General features: G+C 42.9%; 2 protein-coding genes across 12 annotated transcripts in view; both read right to left on the reverse strand.

Moving 5' to 3' along the window:
• LOC118511638 (pneumococcal serine-rich repeat protein) overlaps positions 1 to 1,560 on the reverse strand; it is a 33,712-nt gene extending 32,152 nt beyond the window's left edge. For 2 of the 3 annotated variants that reach the window (XM_036054952.1, XM_036054951.1), the window contains exon 1: positions 1,166 to 1,560. The gene's annotated coding sequence lies outside the window, so the exon portion shown is untranslated. The remainder of the gene's footprint in view (positions 1 to 1,165) is intronic. The other variant, XM_036054953.1, reaches the window with a different exon arrangement.
• A 659-nt stretch (positions 1,561 to 2,219) lies between these two features.
• LOC118511653 (Kv channel-interacting protein 4-like) overlaps positions 2,220 to 12,795 on the reverse strand; it is a 64,066-nt gene continuing 53,490 nt past the window's right edge. For all 9 annotated transcript variants that reach the window (XM_036054991.1, XM_036054992.1, XM_036054995.1 and 6 more), the window contains 3 exons: positions 5,162 to 5,235; positions 4,851 to 5,063; positions 2,220 to 4,759 (listed from right to left, as the gene is read on the reverse strand). In XM_036054991.1, coding sequence (XP_035910884.1) covers positions 4,649 to 4,759; positions 4,851 to 5,063; positions 5,162 to 5,235 — 398 coding nt within the window. In that variant the 3' untranslated portion in view covers positions 2,220 to 4,648. The remainder of the gene's footprint in view (positions 4,760 to 4,850; positions 5,064 to 5,161; positions 5,236 to 12,795) is intronic.

Genomic DNA, 12,795 nt, shown 5'->3' on the forward strand with positions numbered 1-12,795 from the left:
CGCTACCCGTGCACGCACAACGCAATAAGAAAGGAGAGCCGCTACGCACCCCTAGCGCACACGTAACACCAACACTTTCAGCCACACTTGTATGATAATCGTGAAAGGGATGAGCACACTTTTGCCCGACTTGATGGCTGCTGTGATATTGTTGTTCTTCCTTCTATTGTTTCGGCACTTTTGCTCATTCGTAAAGGTGAATGAGAAACGCACTGTGAGTTCACGAGCGATTCGGCTCACTTTTTTGCGACTCACAACCATCAAAAACAACTCATCGCTCACAATCGGCACTTTAGCATACACAGAGACGTCAGAGACCAACTTGCACACACACACGCAGGCACGAGCGCGCGTGCAAATACACACAGCCACACACGCGAAGAAGAAGTTCGCGCTTCTCTTTTCCCTTTCGATTCTACCCGCAACCCTTAACCCAACTACCCCTTTTCTATCATCCATACAGCGTGCAGCGTGCTCCCCCTTCTCATTCGCCTGCTTGGATCACACTCCACACTTGGACCAATTTTCGCACACACACTGGTGATCACAGAAGCAATTGTGGCAATGATGCTATTACTTTTGCTCCTCACTGCACTAAGGAGATGATTCTTCCGATACCGATATTACATTGCACAGTGCGCGGATATTGTTGTATCGAGCGACGTGACGACAACGCAATTCTTCCTTCATCACACACACACACGGACAGCACAGTCCTTTTCTCACTCTTCCACTTCTCTTCCACAGACTCTTCACGATCTCGCTGACAGCGGCAGCATCACCTAGCAGGCCCGAAAAACTATCCACCAGCAGGCCATGCAACACTCTCGTCGAAGTACCCTTGCCTACACCGTACACCAATCAATGGCCATTCGTATGAGGATGAGCCACGGTGCACCAATCTTCCGCGCATACCCGTACAGCGAGAACAGAACCGACCGTCCAATGTTTCACGCGATGCGGTCGTCGATGGTGTTTCTGCACCGGCTATGCCGCAGCTTGGTGTTCGCACCGTACCGACCGAACCGGACGGAATGTTCCGGATAGAAGGCGGATGTCTTAGGGCACCCGCGAAGGAAGCGAAAGAGAAACCGTACCACCATCATCTGTGCCAAGCTCAACACCGCGCGGATGTATTTTAGCCTTGGCAACGGCAATATTTTACCTTCTCGTCGTTAGCAGTCCTCCTCGCACACTTGACAGTTCTCCTGCAGGAAAGATGACAACTCTGCACTGACATCCGGACCACGGCTTGCTGCGCCTTTATTTCACTTGCACTCGGGAAATAAAAGCGGAACCGTGAACTTCTTCTTGAACGTGCTTAGCGTGTGGCACGGTGATCGGCAACACGGTAGTGATTTCTTTGTTGAAAGGGCACCGTCAAACCGCCTGGTGCAGTTACACAGAGCCTCGGGTGCGGGTTAGGTGAGAATTGTACAAGTTCACACACGAATGGCGAATGCCACCTTCCGAGTGGCAGGCTAGCGTTTTCGAGAAATCTGTACTGAAGCCGGTTTCAGATTTCTCACCCAACTGTGGCCGGAATCGTACGGCGTGATCTCGATTGGAGTACTGAACCCGGACAGTGTAGCTGAAGCGTTCACACTTTTATGAGCTCGCGGCTCAACTCAGGTTCGTATGGAAGCGAACGAGAGTTAGTGAGAATTTTAATTTACAGGGGAAGTACAAATACAAATGATCTGCAGGATTGTATCGTACAAAGAGGAAGCGAAACATATTTGCAGGAACATATTTTGTGCTGTAAACATAAAGAAAATTCATAAAGCAAAAACGAAATTTCGAAAATCGCTTCGAATAGACGAAACGCTTAAAAAACGCTTCATTATGAAGCGTCAGCGCCTGTCAAGAGCGCATCAAATGAAATTGAATATTGCCTCTACTGTAGTCCGACATGAGGAAATCAGTTATGAAAATAGTTTAACTTACTGTATAAGCTCTCTTTAAGCGATAAAATTTGCCACAATAACGTTGAATTCTTCTGTAAAGTTCTTATTAAACACTGAGTTTTCTTTTTGTAAGAATAATAGGTTCACGGTTAGCAATTCACTATAAACTGAACCTAACAATGCTTAATCATCTGCTTTTGATACCCAATTTCAATTTTTTTGGTTTTATTTTTTACCCTACTTCGTCCAAATGTTATCGAATCGTAACCTATATTAGCCATCGTTTTTTTAGTGTAAAAAAAAATCCAATTATTTATTTTGTATAAGGGACTCTTTATTGTATGATATAGTTGAAGTACAATTTTCGTATTACAAACATCGAAACAACTGAAATATGGATCATTAGTTTTTGGTAAGATTTCTTGCTTTCCCTTTCTGTTTTGTTGTATGTGTGTGCTGTTGGTGTGTGTGAGTGTATGTTGTGTTTGGTTTGTGTCGGTCTGATTTGCAACTTCAACTTCCCCACACAGTGCGGACATTTGCCGGGAACTATCGTCTACGTTACACACGAAGTTACACGAATGGTGTTTTTTGTTTTACTCGCATGAAGACAACATTGACATTGTGGAAACATTTAGACATTTAAAATGTAGGACTTTTGCTTTTTGTTTTCTTTTTGTTTGTTTGTTTCTGCCTTTCTGTTCGCGCTTATTCGCATCGCTTACCATATCGCACACATATGTAGAGTGAGTGTGTGTATCCATAAGAATTAGTGTTTATCCTACGTGTCCTTGCGCATGGTAGGATGTGTATTGTTTTACTTTTCTTTATTGAATAAATAACAACATTCGTCTTTCGCCTTTCATGATTTTTTTTTCTTTTTTCGGGATAAAGTTCAATTGTATCATTCGATTTCCTGTAAACTCGGTTCTATCAATAAGTTTGCTTGTTCACGCCACCAGTTCCCGCCGCCTTAATGCTCTTCCTTGGGAAAAGCCATAACAAAGGGTGAAAGCCCTCGACGTACCTTTCTTCCCTCTCCACTCGTCTCACTCTCTGCCACAATTTTCGTCAAACACACTCACACTCATTTTAGCCAATCAAGCAAATCTATTCAATAAAAATACCATGAAGCACACATCGGTTGACTCTTAAAAAACAACAGTACTTTAACAGAGTGCACAGCTCGGCGCACAAAAGTGTGTAGGTACGGACGACATCATCATCGCAAAACAATCGCAAATAAAAGCAAGGCAGCGAATGTTTAGCTGAGGAAGCTCCTAAAGAGCGCCCGAGCCTTTGAGTGAAAGAAGATAAAAGCTGTAAAGTTGGCAGAACGTGAGACGTACAGCGAAGCACACCAGGTTTACAAGTGCGAAAAACATATTACCAAATCTCCATCGTTTTTTTTTTTATTGGTTGGTTGGGAGCAGCTGATAACAGTCACAATCACAACATCTAGGTTAGTCTATGCAAGGTAGGTAATAGCACTAGGAGTGGGATAGTGATAGGGAAATTGTAACATTTGCTCCAAAAAGTAGGAGCTTGACTTAGAATAAGAGGTAAGTGTATCGTATATAGAATAGAACGACAAGAGACGGAACGATGACGCACGCTTTCGGACCTGTCTGCGTGTGCGTGTGTTATAAATATATGCATAATAGTAACTTGGAAGAGTTTAGATATGGAACAACAATGGTCACGCCAGGACGCTATGCTACCTGGCTAATTTTAAGTAAAGGTTCAACATTAGTTTTAACATTAGTACAGCTGTTTACGAAAGAGAAAATAGCTCTTTTTTTAACTATTTTAACACCAAACTATGCAGTACAGTACAGTTTGTGCTTTGCAAGCCTTTAAAGATCTTTCCATCGGGAGAAAATAACCAAACCACGGGTCGGGTTATGCTATTATTAGTGTAGGATAAATTTTGCCTGCTTTCTTTCTGTTGTTCTGGTTACAAGTTTTAGGTACTGGTAGGCTCTCTACATTTTTTTTTGTTCTGAGGAGATAAGGTTAGTAAGACTGTATTTTCAACAATAACTTATTTTTAATGGATTTTAAAGAATGGAGCTCCATCTGATTGCATCTTTTTAGCAATGGAAGCTTTAAAGCGTGAGAGAGAGAGGGAGACTATTAACTTTTACAACAACAATATCACTTTGGAATTAAACACGTACGTACAGGTAGGGCTTAAGGATTTTTGTTAGTTTCTCTCGGAAAGCTCGGTACGGTAGCAGTTTTTCACGCCGCGTCACGATCCCCAGTTAGTTAAGATGGTGCAAATTTTTAAAAGTGAAACGCTTGTGCTTTCAGTATTTGCGTTGCATCTAACCCAATATACATAGTAACAGGAGCTAGAATCTGTCGATAAAGGTTTGAACATCATGCAAAACATGGCATCTCAGTGGAACTCATCTAACGGCTGGAGCTTTGCGCTGGTTTGCTTTTGGATAAGAGTTGGATGTCCACAATTTTCTGTCTTGCCGATAGTGAAGATCGTACCGTAAAATTAGGGAGCACACATCTTGCCCTACACTAGCATCATTTCGTTGTGATTTGCTGTGAGATAAGTCACCCATAAAATGTATTTCTCCCGGCTGTATGGGTACTAGTGCTGAGCACCATCGACCGTTCTATCTATCCACCAAGACAAGAGATATTCGGTGAAGGAAAGCTGGACGTGCAGGAACGTGTTTTTTTTATCTCAATAAAATGTGCGGCGTAGTGGATATGCGTCTTTAGAAGATGGTGTCAAACACGGCTATCGATCGGCGGATGCTTTCGTCCTTCGTGCAGCACTCGATGAACTCGTCCAGCGTTATCTTGCCGTCGCAGTTGCGATCCATTTTCTTGTTTGGAAGTAAAACAAAAGTAAGAAACGGTGAATGTTGTGCTGTGTTGTTACGAAAGGCATCACAAACTAAACCTCACAACGCTTACCTCAAACAGCCGTTCGACCTTTTCCTTGATGGCTTGTTCCTCTTCGCAGCCTTCCGGCACCTTGCCCATCAGCTCGTAGATGGCCGTTACGATTTCCTTCATCTCCTCCTTGGTGATGCATCCGTCGCCGTTGATGTCGTACAGTGAGAAGGTCCATTGCAGCTTCTCATCGACGGTGCCTCGCAGCAGAATCGACAGGTTGGCGACGAATTCCTGTGAGTGTGTGTGTGCGTGTGCGAGACAGGATGGGAAAAAAACAAACCAAAATTGAGACGTTTTCGTTTTCCCGGCCGAACATGTGGATACGCTACCTCAAAGCTTAATGAGCCATTCCGGTCGAGATCGATGGAGTTGAAGACGTAGTGAGCGTACTGGCCGCTGCTCGCTATTATTTGCCACACGATGGCGACGGCGGCGGAGATGTTATTTATTTCGTACATCCATTCGTACACAGGTCCATCATAGGGTGGCGCATCATTTGCCAGGCGCCATTACCGACGAAAAGCCAAACACGCGGATGAAGGAACAGAGTACGCGAGTGAGAGAAACACGGGGGTAGAGAAAATAGTGAAACCGTTAGCCATAATCGTCTATTTGGATAGATGCACGAATAGAGAAACAAACCAACGGAGACACATTATGGCCTCACTGGCCGTTGACATGCAGGGTGTTGTGTTAAATGAAACGAGATGCGATCATGGGATGGACATCGCAGTAGCTTGATAAGTTCATTGAAGCGTAAAGTGTTTTGTAGTAAGTAATAAAACAGTCAACAAAAGCTATATTTTTTATATAAAATTGTTCCTCCTTATATTTATTATTTATAAAATTATCTTAAAACTACCAACAATATTCTAAATGTTAAAAGAATAATAAAACTTAATTAAATAAAAAAGTTATGTAAATATGCAGCAAATATCAACGTTAATTATAAATTCTCTCTAAAGAGGCTTGTTGTCTAAAGTTAAGACGACACTAAACACCAAATTTGACCCCTATTCTCTAATTAGACGTCCTCTCACGGAGCCAAACTCTCCAGGCTAATGACTCTTCTAGGAAAACTCTCACCCTAACAATCGTAAGGGTTACGGCAAGCAAATGACGCATACCCTCCATTTGGGATTAGGAAAATGATCCCTTGACGCCGTTAAGTTGCATCTGTGCTTTCGTCCACTTTCGTGTGTCGGAGAGGTCTGGGATCCCTTTCAAAACAAAGGCATAGTGTGAAGTTTTAAATGAAGTCATTTGGCTTCCTGGGTGTAGATCCCATTGGCTGAATCCTCCGAGGCCTGTCTGATGAGAATGAGCCTTTGAGTCAAAATGTTAATGCTAATTAGTCGTCTTTTACCCCGTTGAGCTCAACGAAGCAAATAAGGAGTTAGGGGTTTTGAAAAAAAAATTACTATGAGTATGTTTTGGAATTAGAAGTTGGAGTTTAAAAAAATACCGCGACAGGTGAAAGATGACAAATACTAAACAACCAGGCGCCTCCATCACGCTACCCTCACAACGTACTGGGCGCCTCCATCAGCCCTTTTTTTGCACATGAACAACCAGGCGCCTCCATCGCAAAACACTTGAACGAAATCGGTTTTACCGTCGGTGGTAACATCTACTTTAGCCCATCTGCCTTTCGGCATATGTACATTACCTCTTTGCGTGAGGCTCGTTGAAAGCGCTACGGTGTTTAAAATCTAAACGGCAACAGCAAGATATATGGCGGGCTCGGGTAAAGATTTACCGACGCAAACGACGCAGCACCGGGAGAATTGACATCACCATCTGTACCTTCGGGCCAATCGTTCGTCGCTCGTGGTACAAAGTAAACAGCAAAGCTCCATTTACGAAGAGTCCTCGGTGTGTGTGTGTGTGACAAAAATCGTTTTCCCTTCGTGTGGGGACGAAGCGTTACGGTCCGAACTGGTTAGCGGAAGCTAGATCTGTGCTTAATTTATGCGCCAAGATTAGCGAAGATTTTCCGCCACGTTTTCTGCGCTCCACAATTAACCTGCTATACGTGCCCGGTTGGGTTTTCCGGTCCGCTTCAGACTACGGTCCCCGATGAGATTTATGCTTCGAGAGCTGAAATTGATGGCGCTCGAACGTTGCCACCGGTAGGCTTGTTTAGCTGTGACCACCAAACCCCAAAAACGAACCGAGCCGGCTTAGCAATGGGTAGAATGTGAGCTACATTTAACACTCCGTATCTCTCCGGTCCCTGGTGAGGCCAAGTAAATGTTTTCATCCATTAGGAATGTGCCATTTTTTGTTTAGGTTTTTCGCTTGGTTGTTTCCACTACAACGGAACTAAAAAAAACTGTTTTTAACCTTGGGTAGTGTGTGTTTTTTTTTATTTGTTTGCTAGTCTCTGAATCTGAATCGTAAATCTGCACCCGGCATGTAGAATAGAGTAATAGTGCCTTTCGTTCCCACATATACCATCGATTATTTTACCCGGCCGGCCTTTTTTTTACGACTTCTGCAGACCCTACCTCGGTTGACCCTTAACCCAAAAGGTTAGCTCCATCATACCTTTCCCCCCCAAAACATTTTTACTCAGAGGAGGCCAGCCGCTCTACACTTTAAGTTCTGTCCCGGAAGAAATGATTTAGTCTTTACGACACACGCAAGTGATAAGAAGCGGTTTGATGTGGAAGGCATTAAGAAGGGGGCCTCCGTTCTACGGTAGGCTGGCGTCGGTGGTTAACAGATTCTTTCAGCTTTGATTTTATGATTCCTTGAGCAGTTTGACGAGGAAACAAAAGGGCACCATGAACGAACGCTTCGATCGTGCAGCATTGGTCGACCTTTGGCAGAGCCCTCTGAATACACTGAAGGACCTTTTTTCTGTTGTAACGTACCCGTCAACATTCTTTTGCATAGGTAAGGAAAGTTCAAATTTATGGTAATTTTCACCACAATTCACCGTGGCGGCGCTGACCAACCAAAACGTTTTTGGATGGAGGGAAAGCATTCCAACGCACAAAAGAGACGCATTCAGTCGAGCGACACCTTTTGCGTGGCCGGTGAGTAGCTGTCTCGACGCCCGGTTGCGTGGCCAACTATCATTTACCATCACTGACCAGCCTCATAAAAATCTTTCTTTCACACGAGATTTGATCCGCCGCTTGGTTCAGTGCGTTGAGCGGGTGTTTCTCACAATCCAGCACAGTCTGCCCCGCAAGTCCCGAACGGTAATGATGAAATTATTGAGTGAATTTTCATGTAGCAAATAGCAGCAGCACGTTTTTTCCGTTTTCCACCTTTTTCACTGCTCGCTCAAACGGCGAATAAAATGGTTTCTCCATCTGGCCACCCTACACTCGGTGCTGGTGCTGGCGAGGGATCGGCGTTAATGTTGCGATTTTTTTTCCCCCGTTGGTCTGACAGACGGACATCATTTCACTGTCTAGCGGTGAAAACTGCTACCGTTTGAAAACTGCGGTGAAAACGAAACTAAACATTCCCAACAGCCAGCAATCTGCAAAAGGGTGTGAGTAACATGCCGAAGGTGCGCCCAGACGTATCTACCCCGAAAGGTCAAACGGAGTATTGTAGTGGTGGTTGTTGTTTTTTTTTTGTTCGGGTTTTGTCTGTTAAGGTGCGTGCGTAAGGTGTGGTATTTCCCATTAAATGGTTGGAAGGGTGTTTTTCCACGAATTTGATCGAGTTCGGGTATAATTCGGGAAATTTGTAGTAACAAAAAAGGCTTTGTGTCGAATATTGCAATAAATTAAAGTACGCGCTTGATATTCTAACAAAATGTTTTTTATGAGAGATTCAGATGCTAATATCAATATTATAAAAAAAATACGACAGTCTATACCAATTTTACTACTGCTGATTATGATGTTATAGGGATTAGTGGAGTAGATAAACATTTTTTCACAACACTTAAAAAAGCCTATCAATATTGTATGAACCTGCAAACCTTAAACTGAAAAGGTTGATCTTGAAAGAATTAAAAAGCTGATCCTTCAAAAATATTGTTAGTCAGTCGTGAGTGACCATCATTCGGCAATTAGGTGAGTGACCATCGTTTTGAACCTTGACGGTCTGTTTTCACCTTTTCAGGCAATATAATGATTAGATAGGGTTCGCCAATATAGAGAATTGCTTACAGAAATTTATTGATCAATGTTGAGTTCAGTTGGAAGTTACCTCTAGTTAAAGCGCCGCACTAAGTCATTGGCCATCTGAGTAATTGTCATGTGGATAACATCGTATTAGACAGGTTTTGCAATGGAAGAGCCACCAGACGATGAAGCTTCAATTTCATTTGATAGATTCTGCATCAGTTGCATTCGTTAGTGTTGTGGTTATCGATATATCAGCAACGATCACAGATGGCCAAGATGATTTAATGAGCATCAATAAACCAAACCTAATCTATCAGTGGGTGTGAACCAATTGGTCGCTTACAGATTGATTAACAGCAACAAACGATGCAAAGCAGTAATAATTGGGAAACTTTATTGATTAACAAATGGTTTGCTTCACAAATCTCCAGCACTTCTGCAATTTGAATATATCCATGCACTCTTGTATTAGATTTGCGTTAGTTGTACCATACGGACAACTTGTGTACATTTGAAACATTTCTGTATCTGTAATTCATTCATACTCATTCTAATGAACGTAAATACAATAATTCCAAGTATAGCCTTAACAGAAAATCGCCCTCGAACGGCAAATGCATGCTAAATTTAGCAAAGCACCTAAATCGCTCATTAGATTCCGCATCATAAATCATGGTTTATGAAAATCCTCCGTCCAACCACAAACTGGCGCCGAGAAATCAAACCTTAATGGGTGGGAACATAATTAAGAACCGCATTTGCTAAACAATAACATGTTGCACATTGAATAATCCCAAACTGCAAAAGCAGACCATAAGGACCGACCGACCGGCCGACCGACCGACCCATCCGGGAGGACAAGATTAACAGATGTTTCGTTGCAATTGAATGGTAAACGGCCGCTGGTTTGTCACTGGAGCCCCGCGGCTCTATTGGTGGCAGGGAACGTCGGTTGGTTTTGAATAATCATAATTTACATAATTATGTTTCCTCCCGGGCTCTAGCCGCTCGCCGGCTGAAGAATGAGCCCCACCAAAGGGATATTTGAATACATTTAGGACGCGCCTATAGTGGTGACACGGTTTTCTGGTTGGTGTGTCCATACATTTGCGGCTCATTCGGACAATCCATCAAGCCGAGATAGGACTGTGCGGTGAAAATTCGAAAAAAAGTGGCCAGCCGATGATGTGCAAATGGATGGTACGCTGGCCAGCACGGATGTCTGGAATTGGGATTTTGTTTTTTTTTTTTTTTTTGGTTGCTCTGACACATTCCAGTCTCCAGTCCAGTTTAGACGGAGCCGGGATGAAAATTTGGCAATTCATTTCGACGACAAGGCACTTATGAATATTTATCGGATGATTTAATTCTCTTCCACTGTGCCCACTTTTGTGTCTCTTCGTTTGTGGTGTGAAGTTTTTCCTTTTTGGTTTTATTAGCATGCTTTGACTTGCTTTTTGCTCCGCAGGCAGACAGACTTTTGAAAAGTTGCAATTCATAAGAAAAGCATACTACGCACAATGGGCAAACGGGAAAAGTTAAAATTTCCTTTTGAATACATTTACATTTTACTACCGTTTAGGGTAAGGATGACGTTTTCGATAGTAAATTAATTTATCAAAGAATGGTTAAATAAACATTGGAGGGTACATTCCTTACCGCTTATTGAATTATTACGACACATAATTAACAATTATTACTTTGAGTTTCAACTAATCTTTCTTTTAATATCTCAATTGAACTTATTAGTTCTGTAGTCTCAATCGGGAAATCGGGAAACTTTTAGCTTTCTGAGCAACATTACTTTCTGGGTGACTTTAGCTGTCTCGCTCTTCTTGTCCTAACGACCTCTCTCAAGTCATGCATGCCATTTCAGGCTTACTAGACTTAATGATTCCGCTTAAGTTGGATAGAGAGTCCTCACTACGAAGGAACGACCCGGAAGGGATTTGAGCCCCAGTCCTGCCGTATGAAGACCGGCGCCGTTGTCGGATCTATCACCAGACTGCCCCAGATTTTAGCTGTCTTGGAATGCTCAATAATCGTACCTTTGTTCTCACAGATATTTCGTCATATATATTATAACTATTTTTCTGACTTAAGTTGATCAGTCAATTTGGCCAAATGGTATATGATTTTGGCAAACATTTTTACTATATCTGGACTCTGGCTAAGTCCACCCAGAAGTATTATATTTGATTGCTTGGAAATCGTTTTAGCAACTAGACAATGTGTTGCGGGATAAGACCGAACCAAAGTCACAGATTCCATCACTGCTCACTTTTTAATCAACTTTCGATGGTTTGTTTTATTAAAAAAATGGAAAATATTTGAAACAATTCTTTGAAAGAGCAATAATAAACTGTAGCTAAGGTGAAAATGTCTCTGAGTAATGGACGCTTAAAGTAAATTGTAGCAGCTCTACGGTACAGATGCAGGTGCATAAGGCTCTTAACGACATGTTCCCAACAAAGGCACGAAGTAATCCTTCTGACCCTTATCATACACAGTCAGTCATCAATGTACCCATTTGGCAGTCAGAGAAGTCAATCCACAAGTGAGCTAAAAAAAAAGTTAGTATTAACATATAACTAATTTAGACTGAAGATAACTCATCAAAAACTCGAATACGAGTTATTATAGTCTAGCCAAACGGGAGTATATTTAAAAATAGCTAAACAAAAAGCTACTGATATTCAACAAGCAATGAGCACTCCTTTTCAAACAAGCAAATTCAAATTTAAATTACATCCAGAACAACACCCTCTGTGAGCAGAAATGCTTTCAATTTGCTTTGCAAATGTGTATTGCGGTATTGCCGGTGGTAGAAATATAAAATTTCATTTCCCGTTTTCCACCACCAAACCAACGTAGCCAAAAGAACGGTAGTTATTAATTTGAATTGCACACCCAGTGCCATTCGCTTTGCGCTGGTCAATGTATTTGGACCACCACCAGCACCACCAATATCCAATCCATCCGGCACGTTCATCACTCACTCACTCGCACTTTAGTTTATGTTACATTTCCCACACCGCGCCGTGTACTGCGGTGACTTTGGCTATCTCTCCTACCTCTACCGGCCTGCCCAGCAGCCTACCAGTGGCCACATCACTCAACTATTTCCGTTGTACCATTTTGCAGTGTGCCCACTCTCGAAGCCTGACCCGAAAAAAAAAACTACCAAGTCATGTGTTTTTTGCGTTCCGGGCCGGTTTTTGCTTTTGAAACTAAATAAATTCTACAACTCTTCGATAGCAGGGAGCGTTTGCAACTTGAGCTCCGGTGCTGGCTGCCCTGCCCTGAGCACGGACCGGGGGTCGGGGGGGGGGGGCGGGGTGTGGAGGAAGAAAAAACGGAAACATGTTAACTGACAGCATCGTATTACTTCGTGCGAACCAGCTTTGACCAGCTCGAAACTGTTTCCGGGCAGCAAAACTTTACGATGGGAACCGGCCGAGAAAGAGAGAGAGGGGGAGGGATGGAAAGTAAGTGCTCTTGAGTTGGGTGGAAAATTTGAAAATATAACAACTTCAATGGAGTTCGAGTAGGGTTAAAAAACTACTACGCAAAACAGTACGGAAACCATTCGGAAAAAGCTTCGAGTTGGGAAGGGTTTCGGCCTGTAACTGATTCCACACCGACAGCTGAAACATTCTTGCTGCCTCATATTCGCTTCACCATTCCACCTTCCAGCTTCCTGGTTCGGTATTGATTTTAACACGCCACAGACGAGATGAAGTTTATGTAAATAAATCCACCAACGTGAGCAGTGGGAGTGCGTTTAACGTTGGTCTACCTACCGATCCTCGGAGCAATCTTCTGCTTCGGGGCCCCCTTCCCGATCAGACAGCCACGAGAGAGTG

The sequence above is a fragment of the Anopheles stephensi genome, chromosome 3, assembly GCF_013141755.1.
Source record: "Anopheles stephensi strain Indian chromosome 3, UCI_ANSTEP_V1.0, whole genome shotgun sequence".
Classification (NCBI taxonomy): Eukaryota; Metazoa; Arthropoda; class Insecta; order Diptera; family Culicidae; genus Anopheles; species Anopheles stephensi.